The following is a 15852-nucleotide window of genomic DNA, read 5'->3' as shown; positions in this document are numbered from 1 at the left end:
TTCATGGAGCCTTTATCACATAGGCAGGATGGACTATTAACTCTGTCTCCAGCCATTTTCCTTCTCCAGAGGATGAAGAAGGAGAGCTGAAAGTTACAAGTTTCTACTCATGGCTTGGTCTTCCTGGTGACCTGACCTCATCTTGAAGTTATCCAGGAGCCCACCTTGAGTTGCCTTATTAGAACCAAAGACACTCCTATCACCCAGGAAATTCCAAGGAATTTAAGAGCTCTGTGTCAAGAAGTGGGGTCAAAGATCAAATATTAGAACAAAAGATGCCCTAGCACCATTATCACTTGGAAAATTACAAAGGTTTTAGGAGCTCTGGCCAGGAGCTTGGGATGAAGACCAAATATATATATTTGTCTCATATCACAATATGACAGTCACATCCCTCCTCCAGGCCAGCAACATGCCCTCTTGGAGCACTTATCAAAATATGTTCAGCATTTGGCCTCCTCTTATACACACCACCACTTTAATGGAAACCATCATCTCCTTCCTGAATTCCTGAGAGACTGGTGTTCTTGCTTCCATTCTTCAACAGCGGTCATAATGACCCTATAAAACCGAATCTGATCATGACATTCCTCTGCTCAGATGCTCCCAGTGGCTCCCATTGCACTAATAAAATATCCAAAGCCTTTCCCATGGCCACAGGCTCTGAGTGTTCTATTATTTTGCTGCTCTCCATGTCATTTCCTACCCTGTTCTCCTGACTTCCCCTGTTCCAACCACAGTGGTTTTCTTGCTCAGGGTGCCCTCAACGCAGAGCCCTTGTTCTTCTCTGTTCTGGAAAGTTCTTCCACCATGTTTCACATACTCAGTTCACGCAGGGTTTTGTTCAGATGTCACCCATCAGAGAGGCTCTCTTTGACCAGACTGATGCCAGATACCACCTTGTCCTGTCACTTTGGATGCCTCACCTTTCTCTGGCTTTCTTTGTAGCACTCATCACTACTTGCCGCTCTGAATTTACTGGCTGATTATTCATTTCCTGTTTCCCTCCATTAAACTGCAGCCTTCCAGCACAGGGGCTTTCTTTCTTTCACTGCTGCAGTCCGAGTGCTTCATATGGTACCCAGCACATAGTAGAGTCCCGGTAAACGTATATTGAATAAAAAATATGATCGGATGGTATTGATAATTTTTATTGCTCCTGATTTTTCCCTGGCACATATAATGTTGCAATATAGTTTTGTTCTGTTACGTATGTGTTCTTTTTACATTACAACATGGTTGTGCTGAGTGGCTCTCCTCTCAGACTTTTCCTCTATAAGATTATGCATACATCCCTTTGGAGTTTGGGCTCTTCTTAAACTTTTTAGTCACATGTTTGCATCATCGTCTTCTTTATTTTCACTGATGGTTAATCGCATCCATCTGGTGTAAAACTCTAGGCAGCTTTCATCCCTCATTTTTAAATTCCAGTCTCTAGTCTCTTAGGAGGGGCTCATCCCTGTTCACGCCATGTGTGGAAGACAAGGATGGTTCTGAGACCCCCTCAATAGCTCCCTCTGACCCAGAGAACAGAGGCAGATCTTCAAAGATCGGCTCTCCAGGCCTTCTGTAGTGTGGCCATTCCTTGTTTGGCTCATCTCTTCTTTGCTGTTCGCACTTTGTATCTAGGTCAGGTGTGTTGCCCCTCCCTCATGGCACCCAGTCTTTCTCGTGCCTTCTTTGTGCTTCATTCCCCTTGAAACCTACATATCCACAGCTAGTTATCTTAACACCACCTCCTCCAGTTTCTTCCTGAGTCTCCTCCTCTGTGATTTTCTTCCCTTCCTTATGTCTCTAGAACTTCTACAGCTCTTCTTTCTTCACGTTTATCACTCTCTGTCTTCTGTTATTATTACTTATGTTCGTGTCTTATCTTCTGTGCCAAATCCAAGCTCACTGAAGGTAGCCCATTCATGATCCATGATACTGGTTCCCTCACAGCCTCGTGCAGGGAAGGGACTCAACAGTCTGATTAAGGGTTTAACTCTTCCTTCCTTTTCAAAATTCTTCATGGACTGACTGTATTCATTGTGCTTTTCTTTTCTTTTCTTTGCAAGTGGTCATGTCATTTGGAAAAATTAAATACCATCTAAGTTCTGCTTTGGAATAATCCCAATAAATTTTTAATGTTTCATTTATATTTTATTTGTTTTCAATTATTTTATTATTATAAGTCCTTTGCAGACTTCCTAAGTGGGGCATTTTTAAAACCTCTATGGAGATACTTCAGGTTCAGCTCCTGACACTGCAATAAAGTAAATATTGCAATAAAGCAAGTCAAATGGATTGTTTGGTTTCCCAGCGTATATAAAAGCTATGTTTACACCATCCTGCAGTCTACTAAATGTTCTAAAAAAAGTGTACATACCTTAATTAAAAAATACTTTATTGCTGCAAAAAGCTGACCATCATCTGAGCTTTCAGCAAGTTGTAATCACTGATCACAGATCACCATAATGAATATAATAATAATGTAAAGTTTGAAATGTTGGGAGAATTACCAAAATGCAATACGGTGACATGAAGTGAGCAGATGCTCTTGGAAAAATGGTGCTAGTCGACTTGTTCAAGGACACAGAGCTGCCACAAAACTTCAGGTTGTAAAAACCAAAACGAACAAAAAAGAAGTGCAGTATCTGCAAAGCACAGTAACGCAAAGTGCAATACAACAAGAGTTGGCTATATATTCATAGTTGCACTATTTTTTGGTGGGGAGAAATTAAATGTACCTTTCGGCCCCGGCATCTGACTAAATGTTGTAAGAAGTATACATTCATGTGTCAATAAGTTACTGACATAAATCAGTTAATTCTGTTTTATTTATTGAATTTCATTGTTTATTTTATGTGTTTATTTATTTCCATACTTTTACTGTTTATTTTTATTTACGAATGCAGCTTGATTCTATTTTTAAGATAGTTTTTTTAATGTTTATTTACTTTTGACAGAGAGAGAGAGACACAGCATGAGCAGGGGAGGGGCAGAGAGAGAGGGAGACACAGAATCCGAGGCAGGCTCCAGGCTCTGAGCTGTCAGCCCAGAGCCCAATGCAGGGCTCGAACTCACAGACCACGAGATCATGACCTGAGCCGAAGTCGGACGCTTCAGCAACTGAGCCACCCGGGCGCCCCAATTCTATTTTTAGAATTAAAATCTGTCACTCGATCTTTGTCCACTGGCATCAATCTGGCAGTGACAGCAGCTTGTTGCTGTGTCAGATCAAAATGATTCGCATTATTTCCAGTTTCTCAATGTGTAGTGCTTACTGCCATTTTGGTTTTGAAATTGTGCCTTTGCTTGCTTGCTATGTGAATTGGGATACATAAAACCAGCATTTTTAGCTTTGAATGAACTTGCTTATTTCTCTTAATACTTAAAAACAAGTTTAATATACTCTATATTTACCTATTTATCCCCCAGCCAAGTAGGCATGGCTTATTTTAGACTATTTATGTTAAATCCAATGTTTCCCAGAGTTTCTTCAAGAAGGATGACCCTGGGACACGAATTCGGAGTCAGGCTGCCTATGCTGACTTTGTTTCCAAGCGTACCTGTCCCCTACTTAACACAAGCTTGGAAAATATTTGTAGATCCAATAAATGTCATTATTTTTTCTTTAAGCTCTCATAAAATATGGAACATTAATTGGATAGTTTTGTTTGTCTGGGCCTGGAGGGTAGGCTTTCTCTCCTGTAGGCTTTGTCCCTGCTCACCTATGCTAGTTGCCTCTTTCCCTCCTGGCCGTGTCACTTGCTAATTAGAACTGTAGGTAATTTTGGGGGTGCCTGGGTGGCTCAGTCAGTTAAGCATTGACTCTGAATTTCAGCTCAAGTCATGACCTCGCAGTTGGTGAATTTGAGCCCTGCATCAGGCACTGCCCTGGCAGTATGAAGCCTGCTTCGGATTTTCTCTCTGTCTCTCTGTCTCTCTGTCTCTCTGTCTCTCTCTCTCTCTCTCTCTGTCTTTCTTTCTGCCCCTCCCCAGCTAACATTTATTTACTTTTTCTCTCAAAGTAAATAAATAAAAAAAAAAGAACTGTATGTAATTTTTGAAACTTATTTTGTATGGTTTTTTGTTGGTGGTGGTTCTCTGGGATTTAGATTTTTACATTGTTGCTCTTCTGTGGATCCTGCTATCTGGAAGCTTCCTGTGTTCTCTTCCCAGGATTTGACAAATAGCTTATAAGCATAAATGAGAAAATACAGTGAATTAATTGCATTGTACTTCTTTCTACATAGATCTTAAGCTCTTAAAAAAAAGCTCAGTTAATTTCAACACTTGTATGCAAAGAGAAATTAAAATAGATTCACTCCAAGAGAGGATTGTCTTAACTACGCATTTTGTATGAGACCCTAATCCTGTTCCCCTTCTTGCTAAGTGAATTTTGAAAATTTAAAGCATCCACCCTCACAGACTCTTATGTGCTAGTGATAAAAAGTGAATGACACAATTACAATGCCCCATTACATTACTAAGTAGAATTTAGCAGGAAATACAAAGAACAAACTAAAACAGGGACAGGTAAACCACAGCCTAGGGGCCCAGCATGGCTCCTGCCCTGGTTTTGTATGGCCTGTGGGTCAAGAAAGGCTGTTATATTTTTAAACAAAATCAAAATAAGAATGACATTTCGTGACATAAAAACTAGTAGGACATGTCCACAAAGAAAGCCTCCCTAGAACATACTCCTGCACTTAGGTATCATCTCTGGCTTCCTTTGTACCACAACGGCAGAGTAAAATATGGCCTGCAAGCTGAAAATATTTGCTATCTGGCCCTCTGTGGAAAAAAATTAGCTGACCCCTAGACTGAGCAGTAGATTGTACTTAGAGTAGCACACGTTCAACCTCGTGAAAATCATCAGAAAGTTTATTTGTTTTCCTTTTTTTTGTTTCCCTGATTACTGATCTGTTTCTCCATAGCATTTGATGAGATAATGACTCTGCAGAGCAAATTCTGTCCATTCAAATTCATGTACCCTCCAAAGAATTGAGGGTGGGGAGAGCCACAAACGAATTCACATTGGCAAGTGTTGATTTATTTTTTTAATTCTGTGAACAGTGACGTTTAAGACGACTTTTGTTTTGATTAGTTATTTTGGTGATAGGTGTCTTGACTCTTGTCATTCATAAACCATAGACGCTTAACACTCAAAACCTTCTGTGCCCACAGAGAGTGTCTTAGAAAATTCAGTGTCTCTGCTTGTGTTTACCCAGAAGCACAGAACAACGAAGATGTCTTATGACCACCCTTCATTTAATCCCCCCTTGCTTGTGGAACAACTGGGCAGATTTGGGACTACTGTCCAGTTTCAAGCAAGGGTCACTCAGACCAATTCGGAATGACCAAAACATTCGTAAAAGAAAGGGAAACAGTGTTTTAAAAATATAAACACAGGCTCTTTTATTTTTATTTATTTATTTTTAAATGTTTATTTTTGAGGAAGAGAGCATGAGCGCAGGAGGGGGAGGGGGAGAGAGAGAGAGGGACAGAGGAGCCACGCTAATAGCAATGAGCTTCATGCATGGCACTCACAAACCGAGAGATCACGACCTGAGCTGAAGTCGGACGCTCAACTGACTGAGCTACTCAGATGCCCCTAAAGGCAGGACCTTTTAAACAACAGTTCTTGATGTTCACTGTTCTTCTCTGATGTTTGCTGCTACCAGACTTCCCCCTTCTCTTTTAGCCCCCTCTCCCAGTGGCCCTTTCATCTAATGGTATTCTTCTGCCTTTCTCTGGCATCTGCTTGGTCATTTTCTGCTCCCCCGGTTCCTGGTTAGGATCCATCATGGCGCCAGAACATGGCAGCTGTTGGCCTGCAAAATGCATACAAGCAGCCTCTGTTTCTTCCTTTCTTTCATCTGCCTTGTTTCCCACCCTCCATCCTTAGGAGTAGGACCTCCTTTCAATACAGTGAGAGGAGACGACACTCCACATGGCAACACTGGGTTTTCTGGGACTGAGTGGCAGGAAGAGGAAAGCAAGAGGCCAGAAGAAGAGGGAGCCACCACCAGGAAGAGGCCTTGCGTCTGTAGAGGATCCTAGGCCTTTTGTGCATTTCTTTAGAACTTTTTTCTCTTGTGTTTTCATGTAGAAGACGGGGAAGAAGCCAAAATTGGGGGGCATGTGTGATATCATAGGCACAGTGGTGACTGCCATGCAGCCATCAACTCATGATTGTTCCAGTCCTTAAGGTGGCAGGTACGTTTGTCGCCAGATAACCAAACAGGCCTGGGCCTGGTTGTGACCTATCCACAGCCGCAGGCAGAGTGGGAGCACTGGATGTGAAGCCACGGGCCATTGTCAGACAGCAGCCATTAAGGCTCACAGCACACACAGCGCCTTCAAGTTGGATCTTCCTGTCCTGCATTCCAGAAAGGAGCTGGTTTCCCTTAGAATCAAGGGGGCCGGCAGGGCTATTGTGGGCACATCCTTATCACACAGGGGAAGTTGAATGTAGAAGCAGGAGTCATTGTGAAGAGAGGTTACAAAGATACGGTTTTCAGGGGCGCCTGGGTGGTTCAATCGGTTAAGTGTGCAACTTCAGCTCAGGTCATGGTCTCACGATTCGTGGGTTCAAGCCCCGCGGTCGGGCTCTGTGCTGACAGTTCAGAGCCTGGGGCCTGCTTCAGATTCTGTGTGCTTCAGATTCTCTGCCCCTCCCCACTCATGCTCCGTCTCTGTCTCTCTCAAAAATAAACATTAAAAAAAATTTTTTTTAATTAAAAAAAAAACAAAGACAAAGATACGGTTTTCAGGGGACTTTCTTAAAATTCTCTGTTCAGCAGAGGGGTCAGCAGGATAGAGGTTATGGGTAAAGAGTGGCTGAACCAGTTGAATACATTTATTCACCAATTATTGGAGCCTGTTAGAATATGAATAATAAAATGATCAATGCTGGAGGAATGATTCGAATCCCAATGTAAAGATGTTTACTTCATTATTTAGAAATTAGGTCTTTACGTCTCTTCAAATTGTTCGTTTAGTGTTTTGCTGTCGTGTAGAAGCTATTTCATGCTATGACTTTAGTACGGTTTGTACTAAGGGATTTCTTGTTAAAATTTTTGTGATTCAGAGCTTCTAAGGACTCATTCTGTCATTTCCGTATTGCGTTCCTATAACAGATCACTTCCACGTGCCGCGTTAATTCTACAGTGTGTGAGATGTCTTCAGGATGGCTCGCTGTTGTCTCATAAATAAGGGCTGGCCTTTCATGTGTGAACTTGCTCCTCATGTTACCCCATGTACTGGTACATTTCACATTCCTCTCCTTTTACTGCTGCAGGCCTCGCACCCCCCCTCCCACCGACATAGTCTTTGCAATAAAGCTACACTGGGCTCCACCGTGGATTGGGAGATGGGTATTTCCCTCCATTTCTTCTCTTCCTGGGAGACTCTTCATGCTTCCTCTGTGTATTTAAAGTCTGTCCTTTAAGGAAGCCCTGCCTGATGTTGCTTCCTCCATGATGTCCTTCTCTGCTGCTCCCCTAGTGGCTGTTTGGGGCCTTATCACACAGTATCTTACATCAGAGGAGGTCATAAACGTATCTCTTCCTTTGCCTCAATTGGAGACTCTCTGAGACTGGAGATGGTGGTGTGTTTACACCTCTCGTGTCATAACTACCTGATGTGCCTTTGGAGGGTTGATTTGGTTGTTTCAGACCTCTGAAAAATTAAACATACTTAGCGTTCCAAGAGATCATCAGACATTAAAAATATTAAGTAAGTTAAAGCTCTTCTCAGTACTAGAGGGCACAGTGGTAACCCAAAAGCTGCCATGTGATGTGGCCACCGTGGCAAGACCCTGTATCTCTGTGAACCTCGGTTTCCACGTAAATGAATACATTTAAAACGGTGAAAATAACTGCCCTACCTCCTCCTTGAAGTTTTATTTTTTTATTTTTATTAAAAAAAATTTTTTAATGTTTTACTTATTTTTGACAGAGGGGGAGAGAGAGAGAGAGAGAGAGAGAGAGAGAGCGAGCTAGCGCATGAGTGGGGGAGGGGCAGAGAGAATGGGAGACACAGAATCCGAAGCAGGCTCCAGGCTCTGAGCTGTCAGCACAGAGCCCAATGCAGGGCTCAAACTCATAGACCGAGAGATCATGACCTGAGCTGAAGTCGGACGCTCAACCGACTGAGCCACCCGGGTGCCCCATTGAAGTTTTTTTGAAATGACCTGTCACATTTGAAAATGTGTTGGAAATCGCAAAATTGCTTCAAATGTAAAATTGTGTGATCTCATTTAAGAAAACTTAATTGGAATTTAGGCAAAGCCGTGCTGTGTATTATGTATGTATCTCATTCAACTTCTAATGTAAAGTTGCATTTGTGCCTCCATGTACTTTGTGAATAGTTTTAAGGAGATCATCTGACTTTGTACATCATAATCTGTAAAGCCAGTCTGTAGCCAATTATGCTGACCTGGGAGGTTTTGAAACAGAACCTGTTGGTTCTGGCAAAGAGAACCAGTATACCTTCTCCCTAATTCATGCACAACCCAAATACCTTGTCTTTATTTTTTCCTTCACAGGCTTCCATCTGTATCACAAGTTGCCCACAATAGTGCCTGAGAGCTGCCTCCTTATAATGGTTGGCCTGCTGCTAGGAGGGATTATTTTTGGGGTTGATGAAAAGTCCCCCCCTGCCATGAAGACTGATGTGTTTTTCTTGTATCTTCTCCCACCCATTGTGCTTGATGCGGGCTATTTCATGCCCACTCGCCCGTTCTTTGAGAACATTGGCACCATTTTCTGGTATGCTGTGGTAGGGACCCTCTGGAATTCCATTGGCATTGGGGTGTCTTTGTTTGGTATCTGCCAAATTGAAGCCTTTGGCCTGAGTGACATCACTCTGCTCCAGAATCTACTCTTCGGCAGCTTAATCTCAGCAGTGGACCCCGTGGCTGTGCTCGCTGTCTTCGAGAACATCCAGGTCAACGAGCAGCTCTACATCCTGGTCTTTGGAGAGTCCTTGCTGAATGATGCAGTGACAGTGGTGAGTAACAGGTTCATGCTGTGTCGCTCCAACACCGCTGGTCTATCTGTGTCTGGTAGTGACAGTTGAGGTGAGACCCCGAAGGTGCAGCCTGCCTGCACACTTGTACGGCCCAGTGCTTAGGAAGGCCCCGCGCTTGGTTTCATGCTGTTACTGCTGTCTTGAAATACCTTGTAAAGATTTTTTATTAATGACTTTTTTATTTGTTTTTATACAGCGGGCCCCTCATTTTCACTTTGCACTGGGTTGTACAAACTGTATTGCGGGTCCCTGCTTGGAACAGAGGAGCGTAAGAGTGATTGTGACCTTCCTATCTCTGAAGATTTCTCATTTGGAATTTTCAAAAAAAATTTTTTTTGAGGTTTATTGATTTTGAGAGAGAGGCAAAGAGAGAGAGGAAGTGGGGGAGGGGCAGAGAGAGGAGGAGAGAGAATCCCAAACAGGCTCCACGCTAACTAAGTTGAGCGTGGAGCTCAAACTTAAAAACCGTGAGATCGTGACCTGAGCCGAAACCAAGAGTCGAACGCTCAACTCACTGAGCCACCCAGGCACCCCTCATGTGCCATTTTCAAAAGTGATGGTCTTTGAATAGAATTTAAGGACTTCAAGTCCCAGAATTCTTTGTGAGATGCGACGCTGCCAGTATACGATACACGTGATAGAAGTGAAACGATAATACCTGCTGTGTACCGTTCTGTATCTGGGCCTGGTTTATTTGTCATTTCATGATTTTAGGCCAACTTTTCATCACACATCACTCAGCCAGCTTATTTCTGGTCCTCGCCACTTTCCTGCAAGTGGGTATTTGTTCTGAAAATCCTAGTTATTTTTTATTGTCACTAATTACCCCATAATTAGAGTCTGAGGCTGTTGGGATCCTAACAGTAGCACAATTTACCTCCGCCCTGCTTTCGGAGCTCAAGCAAAACACGGAGAAGTGACCGGGAAGTGTCTCTGTCCACCCAGCCAAAGGCCTACAAAATGCCCCTCCGGCAGCAAAAGACACTCAGGTGTCCCTGTATCAGTAAACCTGTTAGTGGGCACCAGTGAGGCCGTTTTATGTCAGCCACCAATCTTTAGTGGTGATGGTGACAGTTGTCAATGTAGCCGTGACCCTTTTGTGGATGTCTGCTTTGTGCTTGGGTCTTTATGACAACCTATGCAGTAATTATTTCTTTACCTTTGATAGGGAAGAAAGTTGAGGCAGAGAAGGATTAAATCCTTTTAAGTAACTTGCGTAATTTACATCACCCCCTTCATTAGGTCCTTTCATTAAAATATTATTCCTGATTCATTTAAAAGTCAGCACAGAAACCTACATCACTCGCCATTAGCCTATATTCAGACCCCTGAACTGAGTAAAATATCATTTTCAAGGATATCCACTAACTCCATGTGGACATTATTAGGTAGAAAGTAATTTATTGAGAAGGGAATCCCATTTTTTAAAATGTTTATTTATTTTAGAGACAGAGAGAGAGCGAGTAGGGGAGGGACAGGGAGAGAGGGAGACAGAGAATGCCAAGCAGGCTCTGCACTGTCAGCAAAGAGCCCGATGTGGGGCTTGAACTCATGAGACATGAGATCATGACCTGAGCTGAAATCAAGAGTCAGACGCTCAACTGACTGAGCCACTGGGGTGCCCCAGGAAATCCCATCTTTTAGAATGGCTGCTAAGATGGGTATTTTAAGGCAGCTAAGTTGCCTCACGCAAGTAACAAAATACACTTCCTTTATTCCATTGTTCATTAACAGTGATCAGTCATTAACTTACCAATATAAATTGTAACTGGGAAGGTGCCATAGCAACGAAGACATTTTGTGATTTATTCTAATTTCTAGTTTGATATGTACACGTTACCCTTGTTGAGATAGATTGTGGACATTTTAATGAGGATTTCTTGGATCTCTTTTGCATATAGAAAATTTTATAAAGAAATAATAACACCTTGCTGTACTCATTCTTGGGCAGTATAGCAATGTCAGCTCAGTTTCAGAGTGATACTACACTGCTTTCTCTTCTCATAAAATCTGTCATTCAGACAACTCAGTGTCCATTCTTTGAGTTTGTGGAGAATCAGATATGAGGAAACAATCTGGCTAAACCACCATTCAAAGTGTGCAAAGGCCCCAGGCTTTCCAGAGGCACATCCTGTGCTTCCTGTCAAGAGGCACCAAGCCATCAAATGTGATTTTATGGACAGAGAGGGCAGTGGGCCAAATTGAGGACGTCATTCCACTACAGGAAGGAGGGCAAGGACAGAGAAAGGGCATGACTGCCCTTTAGATGTGAAAGCCCTTGTTACAAAGCCAACACCTGTAAGTCAGGATGACTATAATGGTTTCCCATGAATGAGCCTTCCTCAGGTTATATACCCTGGGCTCCAAGCTGAGGACCCTTAAAGCCATGCCCACAGGATAGCAGGGCATGCCCAAGGGTTTTGCCTACCTAAAGCCGAAGAATAAACTACCAGGTATTATTTTCACTGAACTGGCTGAATAGTGGACTGCACTGATGTGGTGTTAGGAATGATTAGAACAACGTTGTAAAAATGATCATCTTGCCTCCCAGTTAGGTACCCTCAGAGTATAGAAGTGGAGATGTTTTATGGAAGATTCTTTGACATTTAGTCTTATCTCCAGGAGTGTTTTAAGGACTCTGAGGGTAGAGAAAGGCATGAAAAGTATGAATCCTGCTGTGTACAGTGAAAATGATGAGTCACTAGGAGTTGCAACTAGAAGGGTAAAGATTAAACAGAGAGAACTCGTGCTAAAAAGGTAGTCTGGGGGCACCTGGGTGGCGCAGTTGGTTAAGCGTCCGACTTCAGCCAGGTCACGATCTCGCGGTCCGTGAGTTCGAGCCCCGCGTCGGGCTCTGGGCTGATGGCTCAGAGCCTGGAGCCTGTTTCCGATTCTGTGTCTCCCTCTCTCTCTGCCCCTCCCCCGTTCATGCTCTGTCTCTCTCTGTGCAAAAATAAAGAAACATTGAAAAAAAAATTAAAAAAAAAAATAAAATAAAAAAATAAAAAAATAAAAAGGTAGTCTGGTTGATGAGTGAAATTATAGGTCAGTGCAATTAATTCCTTCCCCAAATCACGGTAGGTTCACTACTGAGGTGGCAGAGATGAAGGGAGAAAACCTACCCTAACAATGTCCCCATTCAAAGAGAAATTGATGATACATATGTTGCAGTCCAACTGTGCCACTGTCTAAGGCTATAGTAGATTGGAATCAGCTGGAGAAATGACAGCCAAAGGAACAAAGGTGAGATTTTTAATTGGGAACTTTGTACTTTCCCTTATGGTAAATATTTTAGGAAAATCTGTCAAAATTTTCCTTATTAGGCAAAGATGGCTCAGGTTGTCAGTTACCAGATCATTCCTGCCATTCCTAGTAGTCCATAATCCAATGACTTGTGCTCAAATGGTAATTTCCAATATCACCTCTAGACCGTGTTAATGCACCCATTGAATAACCTAATACATTTTTCAAGAACACTTAAAGCATTTCCTTAATCAACCATAACAAGGCTTGGATAAGGATAGCTGGTTCTTTGGAACGAGCCTGGGGATGGGCTTTAATGGCCCAGTCGTTATGTGCAGTGCCCTGGAATTTAACTTCAGGAAGCTAGAAGGTAAACAGCAACCACTTGGTACTCACTGTTGCTCTTGCGAGTAACAGACTATATTTCAAATTCCTTATGCAAAAATGATTATTTCTTGTATTTCACATAAAAAAAAAAGTGACCTGGAAACTATTCTTCCGGAACAGAGCTATTCTGGTAAAGGATCCATATTTGCATCTTTGTGTTCTGTGATTCCACTGAATTATTGCACATTTTAAATCAAAGGTCACAATAGATCATTTCTAATTCTTCTATATGTAAGTATTTTAGGAGTCTCCTGCTCTAACAGCTGAGCTAGCAGGGTGCTTATGTAAGAATTTTTAAGACCCCAGTATCAAGTAGAAAGATTGGAAAGTACTCAGCTGTCAGATTAGCCCGCTACAAAATACAGGCAACACCCGTATTTCAGTCTTCGAAAAGTACAGTTGTCAGATTGAGGTCAGCTTTGCACAGACCAACTAGCGACATAATCGTAGCCGTCATATTTATATATATGTTTATATATTTTACATACATGTATAACAATATATAAATATAGTATATAATAAAATCTCCAAAAGCACTTTTCTACATAGATTCCCCTGTGATACAACTAAAGTATTTAACTGGAATGAACTAACTATGGGTTATGGCCAGTGGTAACTAAAAGAATTTTATCTTGTGCCGATCACTAGGTATCAGGTTCAGTGTAAAGCAGGTGGGAGGTTATGGAAAGCTTTCTGGTTGTCAAGGCAACATCTCTACCTAAGACATTTCCCTGTAACATTGCCCTGGTATCTGAGGCAGTAGATTGATCCAACTGGAGCTTCTGCCCGGGTGCAGAACGTACAGTGCCTGTGACTCAGCTTTGTTCTCTGCAAAACCTAAAAAGCTGTTGAAACCAGAATGTCCCTTGGATGGATTTGATGGATTAAAATGGAGGAAAATGCCTCTGGAAAAACTGTGACTATATGCTAGTCATGGGCCTGCACCTCCTTTGGAGGCCTCATAAATGTGCTCGATGGGGTGGGGAGGGGAGATGTGAGAGAGGAGGAGAAGGAGATTTGGGTTCTGTGTGCAAGGGCTCTCTGCTTTTGCTGGGGAAATGAGGTAGGCACCAAGAGGCAACACCTACAATGCAAGATGGTGCATCACCAAAGCCCAACTGGTTTGGAGCTCATCTCAGTTGTAGGAAGGCAGAGGATAAGGTGATTTGCAGGGGCTGTAGACGTACAGGAAGGCTCTGGAGAGGGGTAGCAGCTTCAGCTGGGCCATGGAAGATAGATAAAGATTGCCCTGGGTTTACTTGGTAGGTTTCTGCCAAGAGAAACCACAAGAAGGAAACCAGGGGCAGTAATGGATAAATATGGTATGTTTTGTGGAGCTGTGATGAGACTCCTTTCCAGACTGAAGGGTGTTGGAAAGTGGTAAAAAAAAAAAGAAAAAAAATTGTTGTCAGGTGTATTGAGCCTTCCCCAAAGTCAGGAAGTCAAGGATTTGATTCGATTTGATTATTACTACTTTTTTTTTAATTTTTCTTTTTTTTTTTTTTTTTGAGAGAGAGAGACAGATTGTGAGTGGGGGACAGGCAGAGAGAGGGAGACACAGAATTCGAAGCAAGCTCCGGGCCTCAACCTGTCAGCACAGAGCCCAACGTGGGGCTCGAGGTCACAAATTGCGACATCATGACCCGAGCTGAAATTGGACTCTTAACCAACTGAGCCACCCAGGCACCCCAGGAAGTCAAGGAATTTAAACTTGAGAGTGACAAATAGAATAACAATATTAAAAGGAAGGGAGTCTTAGGGCCCCTGGGTGGCTCAGTAGGTTAAGCATCTGACTTTGGCTCAGGTCACAATCCCATGTTTCTTGAGTTCAAGCCCCACATCGGGCTCTGTACTGACAGCTCGGAGCCTGGAGCCTGCCCTGGATTCTGTGTCTCCCTTTCTCTCTGACCCTCTTCCACTCGCACTCTGTCTCTCTCTCTCTCTCTCTCTCTCTCAAAACTAAATAACGTTAAACAAATTTTTTAAAAAATAAAGGAAGTGAGTCTTGTGTTGGCTGTATGGGGCATTTGAGCAAGGGAGAGCTGAGATTTGCTGGTGTAGGTGGGAGACAAGGAGAGCAGAAGTCATGGAGCCTGGGGATAGAAGTACAATGACCAAGTGGCCTGGGGAGCTTGTCTATGCAGAGATGGCTGGCCAGGAAACCTACCTGTCTCCTCAGGAAGCAGGTGACCATCACCCTTCAGTCTTGGCTGTTTGGAGACATGGGGTATATATAGCACATCTCTGAACCTGCCTCAGGAAGCAACCGTGGCATGTTGATGCTGATGGAATCCCGTATGCAGCAAGCCTCTGGTTGAAAGTAGGAAGCAGCCACTGCTTGAAGTCAGTTTCTTTTTCAGAAAATGATGATACTCTCAACATATTCAAATCTTTGGGGGCATGAGTTGCTTTTTTTTTTTCTTCTTACTCAAGTCATTTCTTGGTGGTCCAAGACCAAATGCTCTTGAGTGTCATACCTGTGAATGAGCAAAGCTCCTAATTTCTTAGTAATCTGCTTTCTTCAAAACCAGCAAACATTTATTGTCCCCCTCCAGGCAGCATGGAAGAAGCAAATTATAATAAGGAATGAACCCTGACCACAAGGAGTGTATGATCCAGCGGAAAAGAGGGAAAAATTACACAAAACCTGTAACACGGTAGACTAAAAAAGGACCTTAAGTGAGGTGAAGAGTGGAGTAGACTTTTTTCCAGATCACACTCTGGTTCGCTGGGTCAGAACTTGACTCACTCTCCCATGGTTGAAGCTTGAAAAACTTACCAGGAAGGTCAGAAGACCTGGATTCTCATATTGCCTGTGACATTTTGTGTGACCATGGACAAATGGGTTCAATTTTAGCTTCTCAGAAACCAAATAAGGGGGTAGCACGGCCTGTACTGTAAAAGGCCTTCATCCCAATGTCCTGACAGCCAGCTTCCCTGGAGATTCTGGCTGTAAATAACGCAATGAAAAGAAGCAGGGCACCTGCTGGAGTATTTTACTTGCTGGCTTTGTAAAAAGTGTGGCAGGGCGTAAGCCATCACTTCCTGTTTCATTTGGCCCAGTGACCCTTAGAAACATGTTTGCAAGCATATTCCCTAGCAGACATGAAGTGCCTGGCATTTTTGAAGCTTAATTAAACTGAGACTATGTAAAGACTGTGGATTTTTCAGAAGCCAAGTACCTGGGTAAGCTCATTACTT

The 15852-nt window shown here is 42.8% G+C and overlaps 1 protein-coding gene across 1 annotated transcript in view; it reads left to right on the top strand.

The window, feature by feature from the left end:
* The window catches only part of SLC9A2 (solute carrier family 9 member A2), a 100571-nt gene that overhangs the window by 31033 nt on the left and 53686 nt on the right, over window positions 1-15852 (top strand). The window contains exon 2 of the mRNA XM_047854129.1: window positions 8537-9000. Within this exon, the coding sequence (XP_047710085.1) occupies window positions 8537-9000 (464 nt within the window). The remainder of the gene's footprint in view (window positions 1-8536; window positions 9001-15852) is intronic.

This window comes from Prionailurus viverrinus, chromosome A3, assembly GCF_022837055.1.
Source record: "Prionailurus viverrinus isolate Anna chromosome A3, UM_Priviv_1.0, whole genome shotgun sequence".
Classification (NCBI taxonomy): Eukaryota; Metazoa; Chordata; class Mammalia; order Carnivora; family Felidae; genus Prionailurus; species Prionailurus viverrinus.
Note: the sequence above shows the minus strand (reverse complement) of the source record. Positions and strands in the feature narration are given on the sequence as shown.